Genomic DNA, 24257 nt, shown 5'->3' on the forward strand with positions numbered 1-24257 from the left:
TAATTTACAGCTATTGTAAAAGAATATCTGATAATTCATTTTGTTATATAAATAAATTCTAACTCATACAATACATTTAGTAAACATCTAGGACAAGATCCAATGCTTCAAATTTTTGGTTCAAGGACTACATCCCACATGCTTAGTATCACAACTATATAAAATTTAAAAAATGAAATTAGTTTGCAACAGTCACTTGTAATTTTTCAAATGTATAATTCTTATTTTATGATGTGTTGTGTTTTTAGTCTTTTTATTGAAATTGTTTTCAACATTTAAAAAAATTAATTTAGGCACCACCACCACGTAAATCTGAAGATGAATTAAGAGAGGAAGAAGAACTTCAGTTAGCATTGGCATTATCACAGTCAGAAGCTGAACAGAAAGATAAGCAGGTAATTTAAGTAATAATACCAGAAGAAAACTTTACATTTTTTACATAATTGTTACAGTAATTATATAACTATGCTACTTGATAGATCTCTGTATTGTTGATGGTTCCTTGTTTTTTAGTATTAGTTTCTTTATGTTATATTAAATTCTACATTTATTTAGATTTATTTTTATTCTTCTTTCATCTCTTAAAATTTAGTTATTCTGGAGCACATAGAAATAGCTTAAAATTTGGGAATGTCTTTAGACCTGGGATGTTTACCATGTGTAATCTTAGTAAATGTTTTCTATAGATAAGTTTTTATCCAGAAATTTCTGTATAACAACACAACCATCATTATTCAATTTTTACTTTGCTTATTAAGTATCTGTTCTTTATTAGTCAGGTTTGACATTCGATTAACAGTCAATCTCATTTTCTCTATAATTTGAAAAATGATTTTAACTGATAGCACCATATAAAATAAATTTTAAAGAAGTGATTTATGCTGCCTGCAAGCTGATGAATTTTTCAATTCTTCTGTTCACCACTACTTTCGTTAATTCATTGTAATACAGCTGTCACAGACAGTAATCCAATGAAGTAGTAAGTAAAATTACTAGATTTGTAAATCCTTTTCTGTACTCTCTTCTGTGTTACATAAATGAAATGCTTCCAAACAGTTGAATTCTTTGAAATGTTATAATATTCTTTTAATTCAAGTGAAAATGTAGTTTTTATTAAATACAGAATGTTTTGTTTTCTATTTTTTTTTCATTTTTAATAAATTTTTTATAATACATTAGAAGACAATATTACACTGACCAACATAATTTTTGTTGCCTAACATGCGATACGTGATTTTAATCTGTTTTTTGATGCTGAAAACAAATATGAACTCAGAATCTTTCTATGACCCACCATTTTTGAAAAAGTTTAAAATTTTAATTAAAGGTTTTTTTTAATTTTTCAACATGTAGTTAACATTTTAAGCTCCTATATTGTATTTTGTTAACTCAATTTTTATTGTTTAACATAATTTGTAAGCTATAAATAAACAATACTATACAAAGAATTAAATCGTATCATAGTCACATAACACGACATCATATCTAATACTGAAGAGTGAGCCTTCAGGACCTGATTAATCATGTCTGTGCAGGTCAAAACATGTAGCCGAAAATACAGCTTTGTTGTTTGCATTAAGCACTGAATTTAGGAATGAATTAATTTTATTAAGTCTTATTGCTGTCTTAAGTTTGTTAGCAGTGCAGTATCATAATGGCTTGAAATTGTGTAAATGATGCGAATGCCTTTTGTTATGTATGTGGTGAGTTTACTGTAAAATCAAATAGAAAAACATTACATCTTTAATTAAAAAAGCATATCATTTGTACTTTCAGTGTAAAATTGGGATCAGTATAAGACGTGGGCTCCTCATATAAGAGGATGGCTGAAAGGTACACGAAAAGCTTTGTCATTTAGTGACCTATGGTTTGGAGTGAACCAAAGGATCATGTAACTGATTCTTACTTTTGTTTAACAAGTGTGTCTAGAATTTCTAAAAAATCTAAACATACTATAAAATATCCTTCATTGCAATCAGGCCTGTACCTCACATTGAAATTATTCCAGTTCCTGAGCCATCTGTGATTGTATGTTTCGAAACCAGCAATGAAGAATCAGACAGTACTGAAGAAGAAAACAATGATTTTGATTTTGAATTATCTTCCAATAAACTACATCTTACATCACAAGGTGAATTTAAATAACTTGGTTAGGGATATAAATTTATCAAAAAACTCAAGCTGAGCTGTTAGGATCAAGACTTTTTTTTTTTTTAAATACAAAAATTTCAGGATATCAAAGTCGACAAAAAGAATTTTCTCAGTACTTTATTGATGAAAATAATTTGGTTTATTGCATAAATATTGGTGAGCTTATGTTGCACTTAGGACATGATCAAAAACCTGAGGACTGGTGCCTTTTCATAGATTTGTCGTATAGTTTAAAAGTGGTTCTAATACACAATGGTAACAAATATCCTTTGATACCAATCACTTATGATATTAATTTGAAAGAGACATAAGAGTGATGAAAGACGTTCTTGAAAAAATAAATTATTAAAATACACAGCTGGAACAAATGTGGTGATTTGAAAGTTATAGCTATTTTGTTAGGCATGCAGTTAGGCTATTCTAAGTACATGTGTTTTCTTAACGAATGGAACAGCCAAGCTAGGGATAAATATTATGTTACCAAAGAGTGGAAGAAATAAGATAAAAAAACTCCAAAATGGGAAAACTCCTAAATGGGAAAGATATTAACTCCTAGATATGAGCCCCTAGTTGAACCCAAAAATATATTTTTATCCCCCTCTCCATATCAAGCTAGGACTAATGAAAAATTTTGTAAAAGCAGTGAAGAAGGATAGTCCGAGATTTTTGTATATCAGGCAGAAATTTCCAAATGTAAGTGAAGAAAAAATTAAAGAATGAATATTTGTTGGTCTTCAAATAAGAGAGTTTGGTCAAAGATGATGTATTTAACTCAAATAATGTAGAAAGTACAGCTTGGGCTTCATTTAAAGACGTATGCAAAATTTTTCTCGGCTAAGAGAAAACCAACTATTACCACAATATTGTTAATCAGCTTCTTACTTCATACAGAGCTATGGGACGTAATATGTGTTTGAAAATACACTTCCTCCACTCGCATCTGGATTCTTGTGGACAACCTCGGAGATGTGAGTGACGAACACGGTGAACGTTTCCACAAAGATATTTTGGTGATGGAAAGCTGCTGTAAAGGGAAATGGTATACTAACATGCTAGCCGATTACTGTTTGACATTAATTCGAGATGTACCTGAGGCTATTTATAAAAGAAAAGTATCAGTGAAATCATTCTAACACAGGTATGGCCAAGCAAAGTTATAAATTTTACAGATTTTAACTATATTTTTCCTTAATTTTTTTTGTAAAACACAGCATTTTTTTGGTACACTGCACAGGAAGGTGCTGAATGAGACTCAAATGAAGTTTTATAAAGTGATGGCTGTTCCTACTTTGTTTTATGGCTCTGAGGGTTGGGACTTATCAAAGAGACAGCTCAGTAAAATTCAGGCAGCGGAAATGAGATACCTCCGTTCAGTAAAGGGGTGTACTGGAAAAGATTGTTTTAGGAATGAGAATATCAGAAGAGAGTTATATGTTCTACCCTTATGTGACACAATAGTAGAGAACAAAGAGAGGTGGAAGGACCATGTTAATAGGATGCTAGAAGTAAGGTTCCCCAAGGAAATAATACACTATCAACTGAAAGGCAAAAGAAATATGGGACAGCCAAGAAAGCACTGGTAACCCTTTGAAACCAGAACAGGTGAATCATCTATACTGTGATGGAAGAAGAAGAAGATTAAGGATGATAGAAAAATTGTATTTACAGATCTGTAATGTATGCAGAAAAGCAATTCTAGAAACGATATCACAGTTAGAGAAACATAAAAAAATTTTTTTTGTGTGTCACTGGTATTAATAGAACACATTAATATAAACAGAGTGAGTCAAAAGTATGGAAACCTCTCAACAACTGTAAAACCATTCCAGATAGAATACTTTCAGGATAAGGTATCGGTCAACTACTTTACCTTTTGACGAGAAATAGAATTTTAACCCCTTCTTCAGGGGTAACTAAATATTTTAAATGGTAACATTCTGTGTTTGATAAATCACTTTAAAGGTCTCTTTAAGACAAGAAAAATGGTATAAATAAAAAGTTGGTACAGTATCTGTTCCCAACATGGCGGCAGGATAAAGTTTGAATTTTAAGAATACTACATTTAGTAAGTTCTAATAATAAAAATTAAATAAAAAGAAATTAAACTGAACTAAATTAAAATTCAATTGAAATTTATTTAAAATTTTTTTTTAAATGTTTGTTTTTAATACAAAAAAATTGTTTTTGTTTCAATTTAGCAACTAAATAAATAAAAATGTCACATAATCATACTGATCACTGATAGTCCCTTACCACTATTGCAAAAATGAAGCTTACTTCATTTTTGTATAATATCCCATTTAGAATGTTTCATTAGTACACTGTTAGTTTCCATCATAGAGATTTTATTGTGATATGTTGGCTAATTCATTTTTTTTATCTTTACCACATTTGAAAGCCACTTTTGTTATTTTCATCTAATTTTACCTTTTTTGTAATTGTTTTTTACTGAATTAATTTTTTCTGTGCTATCTGCCATCAACATGTCATCACCTAATGAGCAGGAGAGGGCCACACTTTTAATGATGAGTGGCTTTGGTAATAGGGTTAGGTCATATAATGATGTTTGTAAATTATTCAATGCAACATCTAATAATCAAAACCTTATACAGTGTCAAAAACCATCAAACAGTTTGAAAAAATGGAGATAATTTTAATAGGGGAAAACCAGGGAGGCTTGAATCTGCAACAAATAATAGCAAATCATTGGAGATTATGCAAGGATTTATGGAGAATCCTCATTCCTCAACTCTAATAGCATCACGAGAACATAACATTAGCCAAAGTTCAGTGATTCAAACATTAAAAAGTGAAAATTTCAAACCCCTAAAAATTCTTCCGGTGCAAGAACTTAATGAAGATGAATACAATCGAAGACTTGTGTTCTGCAAAATTATAATAAACAGTATTTGTACAGTTCCTAATTTATTAAACAACACAATTTTTTATGATGAGGCCATATTTTTTTTAAAATTACAATGTAAATCACCATAATTGTCGAAACTGGACTGATAGTAATCCACATTGGTATCATGAGGCACATAACACAGTATACAATCAAAGTAAATTTATGGGCAGGTATTGTTGGTGGATAATTGATAGGGCTTATATTTACTGATGGAAATTTAAACGCAATGAAATGTGAGGCTTTGCTTCTTGGCCCATATCATTCCAGTCATTCAAAATGTTGTTGACCATAACCTCCAAAATGTTTGGTTTTAACAGAATGGTACCTGTCTCATTTTGATCTTCAGGTATGTGAAATTTTAAATGCATTTTATCCTGGAAGATGGATTGGCCGAAGGGGTTAAATAGAATGACCAGTGAGATCATCTGACTTATTACCATTGGATAACTTATTACGGGTCTATTTAAAAAGTATTGTTTATCATAGAAGTCCCAAGATATCAGTGATTTATGAAATAGAATTTTGAGAATCAGTGCAGAATATCATTAGGGAATCAGCGAATAATGCAGTATCATCCTTTTGAAACTGGCACACTGTCAAACAACAGAAGGAGGACGTTTCGAACATTTATTAAAATGAAATATAAGTAAATATACAAATGTTATTAGGCTTAATAAATAGTTTTTTTTTAAATAAATTTATTCCATAATATCCATTCGATCAAATTTTTATAAATATATTTATTTGCGGTAATAGTTCCTTAAATTATCAATGTAATATTTTTCAAAATCCAAACTTTATCCCACAGCCGTTTTGGCTACGAACATCATACCAACTTTTCATTTATACCATTTTTCTTGTCTTAAACAGACCTTTAAATTATATGTCACACAAAGGATGTTACCATTTAAAATATTTGAGTTACAAACCTTGGGCCACCTTCCCCAAGAAGTTGTTGAAATTCTATTTCTCATCAAAAGGTAAAGTAGTTGACCGATACCTTATCCTGAAAGTTACAGTATTCTATCTGGAATAGTTTTAAAGTTGTTTATGGGTTTCCTTACTTTTGACTCACTCTGTGTATATACACAGGTGATATTTAATTATGGAAACTATTTATACTGCATATCTGAGAGGTATTTGGAGGCAGAAAGAAATGGGGTTCTACATAGTTAAAAAAAAATATGCATTATGGTGGGTTTTTAATTTATGTCTGCCATCTTGGATCAATCATCTTGAATCAAACATAATTTTTTTTAAATAAGAGATATGACGCATGTTTTCAATTTAAAATTTTATAAGAAAAACAATGGTGAAATCTGTTATTCGTTAATGCCTTCTTTATCGAGTTGTAATCATTCAAAGTTGCAATGAAGAAAAAATTGTGTTAACAATAAAACTAGGTAAAGTGCGCCACATGAACAATTTTGTTGCATTTTATATTCATAATGCATAAAATAACAAACTTCAAACAGTGCTGTAATATTGATAATAATATCAATAACTAATAATTAACAACACAGCAACAAATAATTAAATGGCTACATCAGCTGATATTTTTTATTTATCATAAATGAAACAAATCGGCTGGAAATACTTACTTAAAAAATGTATTACAAATTTAGTTGAGTAAAACGCCTTTTAATTTGCAACAATGCAGTTTGTATTAAGTTGAAACAATACAACTTATTAACGCTTCATTTCTCCTTTTTACTTCAACATACTTCTAATGATAAAATTTGATAGTGCTAGTAAAAATTAATTTGTAGGCCTAGCAGTTCAATTATGTTTTTTTGGTGAAAGTTTTATTATTAGTTTCCATGTTCATTTATTTAGTTTTATTAAATATTAAATCTTCAAATAACAATTCCTTTTTTAAGTGAAACCGAAAGAATAGCTCTGTGTATGTTCAGGTATGGTGACAAGAGTTCAGCCTTTATAAGAGGTGTGTGATTTATTTAATAATAGATTTCCAAACAGAGAACCAATAAGTAAATCAATTTTGATGAAGACGGTACAGCAATTTGAAGAAACCGATACTGTAAAGAATTGTCCTTGCACTGGTAGCCCAAGAACTGTCGCAACTGATGCAAAGTCATTAGATGTATTGCAGACCTTTGTTGAAAACCTTCTTCATTCATCAATTCAGAAAGCTGTTGTCCAACATGACATCAGTTATTTTTCAGTTCAAAAATATTCTTAAAACAAAAAATTTTACCTTTATAAGCTATACCTGTTGCAAGAAATTTCAGATGATGATTTTGGCCGCAGAGTTGAGTATCTTGATACTATAATGCAAAAATTAGACATATAAATTTTATCGTTAAATATAAGACTTGAATATAAGGTATGTAATTCTAAGTTTGTTTTATTTTCCAGAAATTAAGTCAGTTGGGTAGTAATAGAGCAAAAACTTATTCTCCACCTCCTGCTGTAAGTATTTATTATTTCTTTATAAAATTTTAAATGCAAGCATATTACTAAGGTTGTAATATATAACATTTGTTAAAATATAATTTTTTTGTTTTATTTGTTAATGTTAATAATATGATGTTTTAAATATGAAAATACAGTGAATATGATTAAGCAGTGTGACATGTAGGTGACAGGTCCCTTACTCAGTTTATTATAATTGTCTATCTCCAAAATTTTGGTTTATTATTACAATTATTTTAAATGGTTATCATTGTAACCCTGTTTATCCAGATAGATGGAGCCATATGTGTTATAGATGAGTGAAAGTCAGACTGTCAGAAAAATGCCATGCTGTGATCACTTTATATATAAAGTGTAAAATGTGGGAACTCATTTAAAAACTTTTTTCTCATCTTTTATGATCCCATAGAATTGGTTTAGTCAGTCCACTATCCAAATTTCTTTGAAGGGACTGTTTGAAAACCTTGCAGTCTTCCCATTACAGTTTTCATTCGTTCCGATTTCCATGCCCTTTCTGGTGTTGAAAATGTTCAAGTTGTGAGTTTCTTTCTTATGAATATGAAGTGAGTGTTTTTGTCCATAATTTTTTTGTTCAATTTTCTTTTCTGTAGTGTCTTCTTGTGTAAGGCTAGTTTCCTTCCGATCCTCTCTTATTTCTCTGATCCATCTGCATCCTGTCTCAGTGTTTTCAAGGCGAGATTGTACTGTACCAACGGTTTCAGAAGTCTTGGCTCTTGCACCTTCATGATGTGTCCAAAGAATCCTAGACTCTTCTTACACGTATTATCAGTGTAAGATATGTTATCATGTCATCAGTGATGGATTCTAACTCTTTGTACCCAACTTTCCAACTTTGTTGGGCATGATCCACTACTGCCCGTCTTCTGGTACTGTATGTTGATGCAGGTTCTTCCAATCCTTCTTTTGATTTTCTGGATTCTATCTGTCTATGATTGCTCATTCAAGTAGAAGAATGTTTCTGCTGCATGTGTGGCTTCCAGTTTTATAACTGTGTTGTAGTGTCTTATTTTTGCGTTTAAATTTTTTTACTGTAGATGTATCAAGGTTGGATTGAAGTTTTTTGTTTGTTATATTTCTTTGAGGTATTTAAATAGAGTTACTATTTTGATTTTATTACTGTTTATGTTTGAGTAGTAGCAGTGAGTGTCCATCGCCTTGGTACAGTCCTGTTTTGATCTCAAATGGTTCCAAGAAATCAGATGTTACATAAAAAAAATTATTTTTTATGTAAATAATCTTGTTATGATAAATTCAGACTTTACACACAGTGAGAAAAATTTCCCAAAAAATTGGTCTATAAATTAGGAAAAAGGCATAGGTAAAGATATAATTTTTCCCATTACACATTGAGAAAGTATATATACTGTATCACTTGCGTTCTTCAAAAGAACAATTCACTTCAGTTTTTCAAACAATGAGCAGATAAGTTCAATGGGCTGTTGTGACTGCATCCACTTGCACATTCATATAAAAACTTCCACCCAAACCCATTGATACTGCCCATCTCATAATACTGTACTGAGATAAAAAAGATTAGACCAAAATTACTAAAGAAATATGTTGTGAAATTTTATTTAAAAAATAAATAAATAAATAATGCAACTGACAGTCTTGATAAACAAGGTATACTGGTTTATTTTTTTAGTTGTTTTGAGTATAAGTAGGCAAAACTTCCTAACAGGAAAGTATCCTGTCATTTAGTACTAGAAAAAAAAATAATACATACTTTAATAGTCCCTTCTAAGTTCTAGGATCTCTATTTCTGTTCCTTAAAATTTTACAGAAGCAAAAGCAAATTCTACCTGTAAGGTCCTTTTACAGAATTGTGATCAGTTCTTATATTGCATCTTCTGAACTTTCTCCATAGTTTGATATATCTCTTTTTTAACAGGTGTTTTATCTTTGGGAGTGATTGCCAAGTATCATGTCTGAGTTTACAGGAGAGCTGAAATAAGTTTTCCCTATTGTTTTGATAAAATATTACTTTCTTCTTATTGCAACCCCCAGCCTGCCAAGAATTTTGATGATTCAGTCTTTAATTACAATCTGGTTTAGATGAGTATATTCATGGTGGACAACATTATTGTAATAAGAACATCAAGTTGGTCTTGACTATTCCACATTTTTATGCCAATATCCTTTTTTTAAGATGCAATAATTTAATCTTGTTTCATAAACTTACTTTTTCTATCAACTTCATGAAACTCTCTTGAAGTATTGCGTGAAGAAATAAATATTTTTAGTTTAATTTTTGATACTTGAGGCCAAATTTTCTCTACTGCATTTATCTAAAAACCAAAATCTTACGTCAAAATTTGATTTATGTACAAATTAAGTGTATTCATCCATACATATCATGTTCATGTTGTTTACAGATTGAATGTTTTTTTGTGGTCATTGTTTATTATTTACTTGATGCAGGTAAGAACTTCTAGTCCACCAGAAGAAGATGTTGATCCTGAATTAGCACGATATTTAAATCGTCCATACTGGGAAAATAGACAACAGCAAGAGGACAACAGCAGCCCATCAGCACCTGCTAGTCTTTCAAGTCCAATGCCTACTCTAAATACAAAACAGGTAGTTATCTCAGATAGTTTGCTTCAAGATGTTTTAATTATTAAAGGTATTATGAAACCTATCGTTCTCAATTAGTATCATTAAAAAGAATTTAATTACTAATTATTCACTAATGTTGTAAGGAATAAAAAACAGTTCATTATCATATGGGGGGATACAAAAAAAAATCAAGAATTATTTTCTGTAGGCAAGAGGGTTGGCAGTGCTTTCTTCTCCTGCTAGTTATGTTTACTAGACATTCTCCCTCTGCTCAGTTGGCCAGGTAGTGTTCATGAGAAACCATCAGTGGATTCTTAAGTCCCTCCCAATGTTTTTGGTAGTTTTGCGATGGCAAACTGTAAGGAGCAATGTACCAACACATCAAATTCTGTTTCCTCTTGAAAACAGTGGCAGAAACAGTTGCAATGCTGCAGGAAGCATATGGGAAGGAAGCTCTAAACCAGGTAAGAATTTATGAGTGGTTTGCTTGATTCAGAAGTGGCCAAATTTCATTTGAATATAAGCCTCATTTGGGTCACCAGTCAAATTCAGAACAGCACATTTTTGAACAAATGTTCAAAAAGTCCCATCATGTTTGATTGTCACAGAATGATTGACAAGTTGGAAGAAATAACTGGAATTTCCTGCAGTTAATGCCAAAGAATTCTAACTGAAGATTTGAACATGAGATGCATTGTGGTAAAGTTTGTTCCACAACTGCTTTCCAATGACCAGAGGGAGAACTGTCTGAGAGTGTGCCAGGAATTGAAAGAACAGGCGCAAACTATTCGGGGTTTTATGTCAAAATTCATAATTCAATCTTTGTGTTACTGCTATGACCCTGAAATAAAACAGCAGCCCAGCCAATGGAAGACAGTTTCATTACCCAGACAAAAAAAGTATGACAAGTGAAATCAAATGTTAAGTCCATGATGGTTTGTTTTTTTGACATCATAGGACTCGCTCACATTGAATTTGTTCCTCAGGGCACCACAGTGAACCAACGTCATTATCTGCGAGTGCTAAAGCGATTACATGAGGCATTGAGAAAAAAATCAACATAAGTGTGGTGATCAAGAGACTGGTTCCTTCTTCATGATAACGCACCTGCTCAAACAGTGTTGAAAATCAACCTGTTTTATCAAGGATTTTAAGGGAGTGAAAAATGGTTGTCAACCATTTTTTACTCCCTTACTTACCCGACTTTTCTTATTTCCAAGAATGAAAAAACCTAAAGGAAAAGTGTTTTCAAGATATAGAAGAGGTTAAGAAAAAATTGCTAGATGTACTTAATAAGCATTAGCTAGAAGAATATAAAAAATGTTTCAAATGGTAGAAAAATTGTTGAGACAAGTGCATGTCATCTAATGGACAATATTTTGAAGAGGATTGATGCTTTCAAGATATCTTAAATAAAACAAATTAAATAAATAAGTCTCAGTTTTTTGTTTTTTTTTGTGTATCCCCTTGTACCATTAAGCAAGAAAAATTAAAATATAACTCTAATAGATATTTCTGTAAAAAAAAAATATGCAGAGGAATGATGTTGGGCACAAATTACAGTGCTTAGCATAGCCCTTTGTGTATGAATATGTTATTTCTAATATAACAGCAGTTTGGTATAAAAGATTATCGTACCCAATTATTATTCTACCCAATAATTATAATTTGCTGTAATTTAAGTTCAGCTTAATCTTAAATTATTACAACTGATGTACATTATTTCTGTTTGTAATTTTGCTTGTTTTGTAATTGGTAATGAATTTTTGTTGCTGTAGACTAATGTAACAGTTGAACAAAATGGTGTTGAATCAGAAGCACAAATGGAACAATTTGTTCATGCTCTCCAAAGTCAAGTGGAAATTTTTATTAATCGTATGAAGTCAAATTCAAGTCGTGGTCGGTCAATTACAAATGATTCCTCTGTTCAGACATTGTTCATGAATATTACTGCCATGCATTCCAAGTTACTGCGTTATATTCAACAACAAGATGATAGTAGAGGTATAAATAATCTGTTTTAATTACTTTATGTAGTATAATTAATAACAACATTCAAATTCCAGAATAGTTTTTCTGGCTGATAGTGGTAATTTATGGATACATCAATCGTTTTATATGAAAGTTTGTATTGCTGTGGGAAAGGTTAGACATCTATGATTGTGTAACAAGTTTACAATGTTTGGTTGAGTATTCAAGCGCTCTTCTTGGTCAACTGATTTTCTTGTCACTCAGATGACCTTTGCATGTGAAACACTCTTAACAATATACAGTGTTGAGGGAGAAGAAAATGAATGATAAATAGTGAAGGTCACCATTTTAAACAGCTTCTTCTGTATTGTATGTTTGATATTTTATGTCCTTTTGATTATCAGCAGCTTTCCTTGAGAAGACCTTATTACTCGTAAATACTAGTTTTATATTGATTATTTTGTTCTTTTTCTATCTCTGAGTTGACCTTCTTATCATTGTAGTATGTTTTATACCTTTTCTTCTACTGATTTTACATTCTTTTCCTTCCATTGCTAAATTAAGATATCCTGGGTTCCTTAATTTATGACCTACCAAGCTAGTTCTTGTAAGAATTTTCCTCATAGTTATTTTAAGTTTTCAGTTGATTTGTCTTTTAATGTCTTAATTTCTAGCATTTTTATGTACTTCTCAATATTCTATAATGTTAAAAAGTTTTTCTCGCTCTCTGTTTTTACTTTCCTGTTGCCCTTTCCCTCCTTAAGCATTATATTCTGTACAACTATTTAATTAAATCCTTAAATATATTTTTGATTCTTCTAATTTAATATTTTACTCAACATTATCATACTTTTCAGATTTCAATCTTTCAGAATAAGAAAATAGATTAACTTATAATATTGTAAGGAGAGATGTTATGTTGTGTCATACAGAACATCAAGGAGATATATATTAATATTTAAATAATTAATTTTTTCTTTTTAATAAGAGTATATTTTTAATTTACAGTCTATTATGAAGGACTTCAGGATAAATTAGCTCAAGTTAAAGATGCTAGAGCTGCATTAAATGCCCTTCGTGAAGAACATCGTGAAAAACTTCGCAGAGAAGCAGAAATGGCCGAACGACAGCGCCAGTTACAAATGGCACAGAAATTAGATATAATGCGGAAAAAGAAGCAGGAATATTTACAGGTATTATTGTTATTTATATATGTTCTACACTTAATCCTAGAAGCAGCAGCCAGAATGTCTTTAAATACCAAACAAAAAATGGTCTGAGTGTTAAATATTTTTAAAAACATTTTGGGTTTTAGTAGTAGTTCTCTTCTAAAACTGGTTGGTCAGTTGATGTAACGGATCCATACTGACTTTTAGAGCAGCTGGTTTCTGGTGTGATTCCCTGGAAGGGTTTGGAATTCATCCACATAATCTTAATCATTAAAATACATGCAGAAGCATGTCCAAGGTTATAATAATAAAGTAAAACATTTCCAAAGATTGAATCGTTTGACCTATCTAAGTTGATCTTCTTTTCTGAACCACCATAAAATTGTTAATACTTACATACAATATTATCTAACACTGTTACCCTTCTTGGTCCCAAGCGGTAAAATGGGATCAGAAGCTTTCCCTCTTGAGTTGTCCATCGCCTTTTTCTTCCCTCCATTTTCATATTTTTTTATTCTTTTCCTTGGATGCATACCACAGTAATTGTGTCAGCCACCACCCTGGTTCAGTTTATGACATTTTGAACCTTTTCCTTTTATAATCTATTCCTATTCCTTATACAGAGGTGAGCAACATAAAACTGAACCCATAATGAAACAGTTACCCAACATTATTTATGAAAGACTCTCACACAACTAGCACGATCAGTGGATGTATATGTTACTGCTGATTGTTGCAGTATATTGTTTGATTGTTGCAGTACTGATGTGTTAGTGCAGTATATGTTTTGTTGCAGTGTGGTATTGTGAATGCAGTTGTGTTTGTGTAAAATCCTTTGTCCAGGAGAAGATTAGCTATAGTTTAGGCCTATATTTGTTCTGGATCGTTTGAAGAATCACGTCAAGTATTTGTAGAAAAATTTCTGAATGCTTGTATCCCAGTAATTAACTGATAATGAAAAAGAATAAAGCTTCTTACAACAAGGCATAGCAATGATAGTAATGTGCCACACATAAACGTTTCACTGAATTGCATTTATGCAGCTTTCACAAATGAATGGGCTGTTAGCAGTGGACGGTAGCCTCAATGTTTCCCAGTGTTGTCTACTTGCAATTTTTTCCTTTGGGGGCTACTTAAAGAAAAGAGTTTGTACATCTAATCCCCATATTCTTGATGAACTGAAGGTGAACATTCAATGAGAAATCAACACAATTGACCGCACTGTTTTGCGCCAGACGACTCTCAATATGATCAGTCGAGCACAAAAGTTCATCGATGCCCAGGGTGGTGGTTTTGAACATCTTTTATAACAATAAGGTAAATAAATGCAATATTTAAATTACATTTTATGTTTTTCTTATTTAATTTATCTGTATCATTCATAAAATTTTATTCCAACATAACCTACCGATTCTGCAGTGGTTACATTATGGGTTCGGTTTTATGTTGCTCACCCTTTATTATCTAATATAAAATTTAGTCTGTTTTTTATGCATGTAAAAATATTGCTTTTGGCAAGTTATATTTTGCTTAGGATGGCATTAAATAAAAATATAAGGAAAAGGGTTACATCAGGAAAAAAAAAAGTTAATTTTTGTAAGCAGTTCAATGTATTCAGTTTTGAACTGTGTTCAACTGTGTCCCTCTTAGAAAGAAATAGTTATTTTTCTTTTTATTAACCATTTAATTTTTTAAAGATTACATAAATTACTTTTTTTTTAAGTTCATGTTCAATTTTTTACTGTAATAAAGTTTACTAGACTTTGGAGATGTTTCTGTTAGTATAGTGGCTACACCTGGAGTAATCCAGATATGATTGCTTGTTTTTAATTAAAGATTTCTTTACACCAAGAAGAGATATATTTTTTACATAATTTAAAAAAATTATTTTTAGGTTTCAAATGTTTATCTGTGTGATAAAAGTTATGAATCCTGTTTTTTATTTTATTTTTTTAATAGTATCAGAGGCAGTTAGCACTTCAGAGAATCCAAGAGCAAGAACGTGAAATGCAGATGAGACAAGAGCAACAGAAGCAGCAATACCTGATAGGATCTTATAATAAACTTGGTTATATTCCATCAGGTAATAATGAAAGAACTTTTCTTTTAATTATGAATTTATTTAATCTTTAATAATCTGAGATAATTGTCATTGAAATTAAGCTCAGATTAATTATTATTATTATTATCATAAACTACACCTTTAGATGTAATTTATGGTAAAAAGTATCACTGAATAGATAAACTTATTCATTAAATATTTTGATGCAGAAAAAGAATAAATTGATTGTAAAATTTTATACGACAGGATTTTAAAAATATTCAACTAATTCAGACAACTGCTACATTCTATTGTAATGTGTCTTTTAACAGCAAAGTAGTATTTTATAAATTTTAACATAAACTACCTAGATTGAAATAAAACATTTCTTACCTTAATTTTATCTTGATAATACTTTTGTGGGATCCTGCATCCTCAATCATGATTAAATTCATTTTATTAAATTGTACATTAAAATTAAAATATTAAAAATTAACAATATGCTGCATCATTAAAATAATACCATGGACATGGTGTAATGTTCATTATAGCATTGTAATATTATAATAAAATCGTACGTATTAATTTATTATAAGAGTAGTATTGTTGTAGTTTTTATAAGAAATATCTTCCTCAAATACTATCTGATGGTTTTTCAAATTTAAATTTTGTTTATATTTATATATGTGATATGTAATATTTTTCTAGTGAATTTTTTGTCATTTTTATTCATTTCTAATTTTTAAATTCTGTGTCAATATCAGAAAAAGTGTTTATTGTTTACTAGATGGTCTGCCGTATTAATATTTTGAAATGATGAAATAAGCTAAAACATATTCTTCTTGAATAATTAAATTTAATCCGTCACATTAGACATTTTTCGAATATCGAGAAATACAAGTCACATTAGACTGATGAATAAATGACACATTAGTCAGAATAATATATTGAACATTATCAATAAAAACTATAAGCCACATTAGACTTTAAACACTAAATAAAACTAGTCACATTAGACTACGAATGAAATTTTACATTAAACAAATCATGATCGCACTGAACAGAATTTGGCACTCGAATCATCATACGAGACTAATTCGCCGACCAGCACTAGTAGATGCTAGAGTGCAGCACCAACCGGCTCAACATGGAACGGAACAATTAGATATACTTAATTTATTATTTTTGTAATTCCTATCATCTTCAAGAAATTTATTTTTAGAGGGTGTATTTGTTTTTCCTATATAAATACCATCACTATCATTGCATTTAATTTTATAAATTCCACACAGAATATGTGTATTATATTATTTCAATTTTGGAATTTTAAATATTTTATTAAGTAGTTATTATGTTTGTATACCAGTTTAAATAGCTGTTTATTATAAATAATTTCAGTAATGTTTTCAATGATATATTATTAGTTTATAAATACTTTGTTTCACTTTTTTTTGTCTTATTATGTATCGGTTGTTGTAAGTTAGTTATTTTGTTATTATGTTTTGATCTTTGTTTTTTATAAATATTATTAATTAAAGTAGTATCATACCCATTTTCAACTTCTATATACGAGGGGCGTTCAGGTCAATCTGGAGTTACTAATTTTTAATAACTATAGAACACACTTATGATAGTATAAAATACTTATTTCATCATTTAATCCCCTGCTGCATTTATCCCAGCGTTTCACTAATGCCTGGATACCCACAGTATAGAAAATTTTTTGTACAAAATGAAGATAGGACTGACTGCTTCACCTCATCATTACTGTTGAAATGCTGGCATCCCAGGAACAATTTCTAGGGCCCAAACAAGTGAAGGTAAGTTTTTTCATGATCATTCCTGGTCGTTTTTTCTTGAGAGTATTGTGCACATCTTTAAGAACTTTGCAGTAGTTCTTACGGTTAGTATTGACTCCATATGGTAGAAAATTGACAAAATGATGCCGCTTTTATCTAAAAAAACTGAGGCCATAACTTTGGTAGCTCCAAACCACCTTGACCGGAATCGTCACTCACTAATGTATGACGTTTTTTAAAATGTTTCCACCACTCAAGTGTTTTACTGTGACTAAGAATCTCATTATCATACTGTGCAAGGAGTTGTGAATAAATCTCACCAGGTTTATGCCTTTATTCATGAGAACTTTCATTACAACGCAGGTGTTCCACAAATACATTCACTACATTACACGCCATGTTCTTTACAACTGATTGTTGTTGTTTAATGTTGCTTCACGCCAGCGCACCATGCAGTAATAGCTGATGTTGGTTGTACCCTATGTGTACAACCAACAGAATTCACAGGAATCTCCATTTATACTCTATTCTAACAAAAGTCCCAGATTTGATGTGATCATCCCTGTTTTTATGTTTATTTCATTATATAATTTATTTTTCTTATTTTGTGTGTACTACATTGCTCTATTAATCATATTTATATAAATGTTAATTTTATGTGACCAAGGGAGATTTGATTATTTATAAATTTTTATATTATTAAATGTAGCCTTTCTAAATACTGAAGTTTCAATTAGATTATACTTATTTATTTTGATATTGGCATCTAAATAATTTAACATTCTATTATGTATTTCAAATGTGAATTTTAAATTATCATTATAGGAATTTAATTTATTTAATATTATTAGATGTTCATTGTTTATTAGCAGATTATATTGTATCATGATAAAATTAAGGTAAGAAATGTCTTATTTCAATTGTCTTTGCCTAGATGGTGAGTTTTTTTAGTAAAATTTTAAATATATAATTTAATAGTTCAAAAGAGTAGTTTGAATCTTAAAAAGATTAATCTCAATGAAATAAATAGATAAAGTAATATTTTATCTAATAATATTCAGTTGAACAATCAGGTTTTAATTTTCTTTAAAGCTGTAGGATGCAGTTCTGTAAATATTTCATTTATTATTTAATTTGACTTGTCTTTCAGAGGATTAAACCCTTTGGTTCAACAGATAACTGATCATCCTTTGACTTAAATTTTTAGTTTCATTAGTATCTTTCTTGTTATTAACTTGTTCTGATTCCATATGTGGCTATTTTTTATAATTCTGGAGCTATAGTTATCTTGCTGTTGACTGTCTGTTCTCATTAGAGAAGCTGGATACAATTAATATGCTATGGAACATTTCAAAAAGTGTATCCCTTCAGTTTCATTTTCTTTTAGTAATTCAGATTCTAATTTAAAAAGAATTCAACACAATTAAAACAGTTTTTGAAATCATAATCAATACAAGGTCTTAACATTCCAGAAGTTTTGCAATCTTTTTTTACTCTTTAACTGAAGTAAATAAGCAAGGAATGTTACTGCTAGACTTTAGGGACAAATGAACCCCACACTTGGATATGAGGTGATGACATTAATTTTATTTTTAAACAGCAAGATAGAAGAATGTTTAGTCACAATAACTAGTACTGACTTTTGTTTTTCTCTCTCAGGGCAAAAAAGTTTGCCTCACATTGAAAACTGCTTGTGGACAAAAACAAACTATAAAAAATTTATTTTTATAGTATTTAACATTGCAAGAGATAGTAAAAATGTTCTCTGTTCTGGCAGTCTAATTTTTTTAATTTTCCAGAAGATTTATTGACTAGATTTTCTTATTTTAGATGATGAAGTGTCAATTTTCTAGTAGTTTCATTTTGAACCACACCATATATCGGTAAAAGTTGACAGTTGTCATTTTAGGTTTAAAAACAAACAATAAAACATCTTTCATATTAACCAAAATTTTTCAGGTGAAATTTTGCCAGCAGTGGTCAGAAACTGAGCAATGTGTTGCTTTAGCCACTATTTACATTATGCATTTTTGTTTTGTTTTTTATTGCAGTTTGTTATGAAATAATTCAGTTATGAAAGAATAATAAATATATTATACTCAACTCTTAATAAATATATTGTACTCATAATGTTTAAGTATATCAAACTATAACTCATATTGTTGTTAATATTGCAATTTTAGAATTTAATAATGATGACTATTTCTTAGTCTTAAATAATTAAGAATTTTATTTTTTTATGTTTTTTATGATCAGGTGCTAATTTTGATAAGACAAGTTTACCTAGTGCTGCAAATATGGTTATGCCGCCACCACCTCCACCACATCATCAACCTTTTCCTCCTCCAACGGTTGCTCCAAATTATAATACACCCTTTCCACAACCAGGTAAGACCACTATCATCAATATTTTGATGAGCCTTTATTTGTTGAAAGATTTAACCAATAAAAGTCATATAAAGTAAAAACTTATGTCTTTCAGTAAAAAACAGGTATGATATAAAAAAAAAAAAAATCAATATTTGATTTATTATATTTTATTAATGTAGGCATTAAAAAAAAATAATTTTGTTTGTACAGATTGTCTTAGTAGAACTAGGAATAAGCTTAACATTTTAAATAAATAGTTAATATTAATTATATAGTGATTTTTTTAGTTTCAGAAAGATTATGGACATAAAGGGGACCATTCTGGCCTGTGAATAATTTTAGAAGTTGGGCAAAAAAATAAACTCACCTACATAGCATTTAAAAATCCAGATTATTGCATTTGTTAATGTAAAATTTTTTAAATTTTAAGTAAAATTGGATTGAAATAGGCATGTATAAGACTAAGTGCAGTTCATACAAGAATCAGATAATACTGAAAAAGAGATAGAAGTGAAAAAAGACAGGCTGTCTTTCACAGAGGAATTGTTTTTCTGTTTATACTGTTTTTCTGTTTATTCATTTATGTTTAAAAGAAGCAATACAGAAATTGAAGAAAAAGTTTTAGAGTGGAGCAGCTATTCAAGGAGACACAATAAAAATGTTGAGATTTGCTGATGGCACTGTTCATTTGGCAGAAGTATAAAATCAATTAGAAGAAAATCGAAAGATAATCGAAATTGATATATCACTAGGAGAGAAGCACAGTTTGAAAATAAATAAGAGCAGAAGTTATAGAGAATAGAAAAATGAAAAATTAAATAATAAGATAAAGGGTCTAATAAAGAGTGTTCCAGAAAGTTCGTGCTTGAAGTTATAGGTATAATAATTTAATTTGTAAAAATGGTTCCAGAAATACTTTGTTTTCAAGTTATGGCCAGTCAAAGATTTTTCTGTTTTTTGTCCTGAATGCTAAAATAATGCTTATTACATCTGTGCAAGTTTCGTGTATAAGGTTAAAATTGTCAAAATTATGACTAAAATTATAAATTCAGCCTTAAAAATTGATTTCATGCAAGTGCAGCATCACAGATTTTGTAGTATCAAATACGGGTATAAAAATTGGAGAGAAATTCTTAAAATTGTTTTGTGGTGTGCAACTCTTTATGGAAACAATATATGGACTATGATAAATAAGAAAGAAAAAGAGCAGATGCCTTTGAAGTGTGGTATTTGAGACGATGTTGAAAATTAGTAGGTTGTTAAAGGACAGAATGAATAAGTCTTAAAAGAAGTAGGAAAAGAGTTAAATCTGTGGCAGAATCTCTTCTCTCTAAAGAGAAGTAAATAGATTGGTAGGTCATATTACATACAGCTTTAGTCAGCTTATTGATAGAGACATATGTGAAAATTAAAAATTTTCTTTTTGTGCAACTTCAGAATACAGAGCTTCACAAATCCATATTTACCACTTCAGTAAAGAAATGGTTGCTCCATTATCTGTTGGAAAGTGTCATATTTATCTTGTATATCATTGAAACATTATGCCACCTCCCCTACCTTCATCTACATTACCATAATAAAAAATTATAAATTAATCATGTAAAATTACGTATATGAAATGTACATAAAATTACATATAGGTTTATAATTACAAAAAAAAAAAATTTATTATAAATGATATTAAAGGAAGGTGTCAGTTTCCTGATGGACATCCCCTGATAGTGTTACTTTGGTTTACTTGGCATTTCTCCTGCCACCACCCCATTCAGTCATCCTAAAGCATAAAACCGAATGTCTGTGCCACAAACGCCAACTGAACCTCGAACAGTTGGCTTATGTGTCCCAACCGATCACTTGTCATATATTTGCTAAAAGGGGGAGGCGCACCCAGTCAACTACTAAAAATATATATGATATCCATAATAAAATTTATTTCATCTAGGCAGCAATTCACTGCCACGCCTAGGTCGCTGAATGCCAGCAAGTACCTGTTCACTATTTTATAGCGGTTGGAGCCATAATAATTGGCTGGTAGTCAGCCATACCCAGGGTTAGCTTCCCACGAAAATGCAGTAAGAGTCTTTCCCTTAAGTAAATTGCAGATGCCGATTGAACAATCGCATCTAGGAACTCCCACACAATCCAACAATGCGGCTCTCGCCACATTGACTCACCGCTTGTGGTGGCCAATTTTCCGAAATAGATATTGGTTCAAGTTAGCGTCGTTGGTGAGCACCCGGGGACCCGTTGACCTTAAAAACGAGCTCAAGGCATACCATCCGCCCAGATCCTGTATAAATTTATACAAGGATCTTCACTTAGTCGTGGTGTGCCATTCCAGCTGCCATGCATCCATCGCGAGGCTCTGCAGCTTCTTCCACAGGTGGGAGATGGGCAACTGAATGAAATTTAGATCGAGTGAAATGTAATTATCATTCTACTTTGGTGCTGGCTCGGCTTGAAACTGCATCCCAAATACCTTGGCCATTCAGCCTCTTCACAATTTCCACATGGCTGCTCAAACTTTTACGACTAAATCAATTGGGAGAGCTTTTCCCAATACGATTGTAGCCTCGTAAGAGGTTGTCTTAAAAACACCAGTGCATATACTTAAGGCTCTGCACTGGGCCACTCCTTAAATTTTGAAGAACTGCTCTGTTCATAATCAACCTATGTGCCCAAACAGGCGCCATGTAAGAGGTCATGCTTTCGAACACGCCTTTGTACACCATGTACATTTGATAGCCCGACAACCCATAGTCTTTCTGAGCAATCCTCCTAAGTTTGTGCATCACTTAGATGGTGTTTGCTGCTACTTGCCTAATGTGGTTGCTAAACATCAACTTTTCTCAAACAAAACACCTAGGTACTTATGAACTCTCACTCGGCTGATTACACGGCCTTTATATTTAATATGGGGTTTATGACTACAATAATTTGTCTACACCCTTGAGAAGCATAAAATTTGTCTTGGGCACAGAAATCTTTAAATTTTGAATGTCCATCCAGCCCTCTGCGGTTGACAAGGCCGCCTGCATCGGGTATTCTAGCTGTGGTTGTGAATTACCATGAACCAAAAGGAGACGGTCATCAGCAAAAGCCTGGGTCATGACCTCTTCTGGAAATGTCAATCCCAGAAATCCGTTGAATACCAGGTAACACAACAGGGGACCAAGAACGGAACCCTGCAGGCTTTCCCTGGTAACAGATTTTTCCACAACTAGGTGCACATCCTTAAGCAGAGTCGTACAGTTAGACAAACAGTCACGTACCACGGCCTGCAGGGCTGTGAGAACATTGCGGCGTTCCAATTAACAGAGGACAGAACTCGCAACACAAAGAAGGAAATGCTGCCTCTAAGTCAATAAAAATTGCCAAAACATATTTACAGTCGGCGCTTTCCACCTTGACAAGAGCATTTAAGATGCAGTCCTCAGTGCCAACCCCTTTCATGAAGTCATACTGGCCTCAATTTAGAAAACAGTTCACCTCAATGTTCTTTCCCAGAACCATTCCACAACCAACCTGATTTTAAGAGCATCCTCACCAAAGCCACTTTCCAACAAGTTGGGAAGCAGCCCCAGCCTAGGCACCCCAAGAACAGCTTGCCAAGCGGCTCTCTTATGACAGGCAGCAGATGGAATAATATATCCGGATCAAGTTGGTTAATCTCCTGTGTCTTTTTCAGTGCCATTCGAGAAACCACTCTGTCTATATCAACGGGATCATAGCCCGTACGCCATGGAAGGGCATAGTCCCCACCCTAATACCGACTTCTGCTTCACCCTGATAGTGTTACTTAATCATCTAAGTCAGATCCATAATTAGTATTTTAATTTCATTGAGGTATTATTGTATAAATAAAAAAAATTAGGTTGATCAAGTAGGCAAAGGAAGAAAAAAGAAAAGGAAGGGTTAGAAAATTCTAAAATTGATCAGTGAAAATTAAAGTGATTTTTTTTTTCTATTACATGACGAAGATTTTCTTTAAAATGGACCTCTGATTAATGGTTAATCTGAGAAATATGTTTCTAAGCAATGAAAACTTAATTTTAAGGTTGTCACTTAATTTTTAGATGGTTGTAAAGATAAAAATGACATTAAGTTTTTTTGTTTCAGTAGATAAATTGATAGTACTCTTAATACTTTATGTTTAATATGTAATGGTTTTCTGTTAGTGAAACTGAAAATTACTTTGCTGTATTGTTATCAAATCCTAACCCAAATTCATATATAAATATTGTACTCCTAGGCAATAGTGTTTCACCACAAACCGCATTCAACAATTCTGGGTTTTTTTTAATACTATAATTAACTCTTGATTACTGCTCATAGTATACCCAAGGAAATTCTTCAATTTACACAGATCTGTAAAATACATTAGTTTGATAAAATTATCTTTTTATCCCTGTTATTTTTTATGTAAGCTGAGCGAGCTTATATATATTGCTTACTGTAAATTTTTCATTTGGTATTTGATTTTTTTATATTTGCAGTGTTTTTTTCTGTGAATCTTTTAGTTTTGATTATTCCACAAGCGTATAATTTTTTATTGTATTCATAAAATGAATCTTAATGTATTGGGCATATATTACATAAAGACCTGGAATCAGATAGTTTACAATAAATAATGACAATGTTGATGAAGATTCTGACAATTGAACCATTGCTGTTTTCCATCAGAAACCAGTAATGAATAATGATGTTGATGAGTAGTGTAAATTTGTAAATACTAGATAAATGATAACTTTTTATTTATAAAATAAATTACTACTAAAGTAAAATATAAAATAAATACTTTTTATTTATAAATATATATATATAAGCGATTT

General features: G+C 31.0%; 1 protein-coding gene across 2 annotated transcripts in view; it reads left to right on the plus strand.

Moving 5' to 3' along the window:
- The window catches only part of Hrs (Hepatocyte growth factor regulated tyrosine kinase substrate), a 58805-nt gene that overhangs the window by 25677 nt on the left and 8871 nt on the right, over positions 1 to 24257 (plus strand). For both annotated transcript variants that reach the window (XM_075375879.1, XM_075375880.1), the window contains 7 exons: positions 294 to 395; positions 7439 to 7492; positions 9938 to 10096; positions 11854 to 12079; positions 13055 to 13239; positions 15175 to 15298; positions 19312 to 19443. In XM_075375879.1, the coding sequence (XP_075231994.1) occupies positions 294 to 395; positions 7439 to 7492; positions 9938 to 10096; positions 11854 to 12079; positions 13055 to 13239; positions 15175 to 15298; positions 19312 to 19443 (982 nt within the window). The remainder of the gene's footprint in view (positions 1 to 293; positions 396 to 7438; positions 7493 to 9937; positions 10097 to 11853; positions 12080 to 13054; positions 13240 to 15174; positions 15299 to 19311; positions 19444 to 24257) is intronic.

This window comes from Lycorma delicatula, chromosome 9, assembly GCF_047948215.1.
Source record: "Lycorma delicatula isolate Av1 chromosome 9, ASM4794821v1, whole genome shotgun sequence".
NCBI classification, from domain to species: Eukaryota; Metazoa; Arthropoda; class Insecta; order Hemiptera; family Fulgoridae; genus Lycorma; species Lycorma delicatula.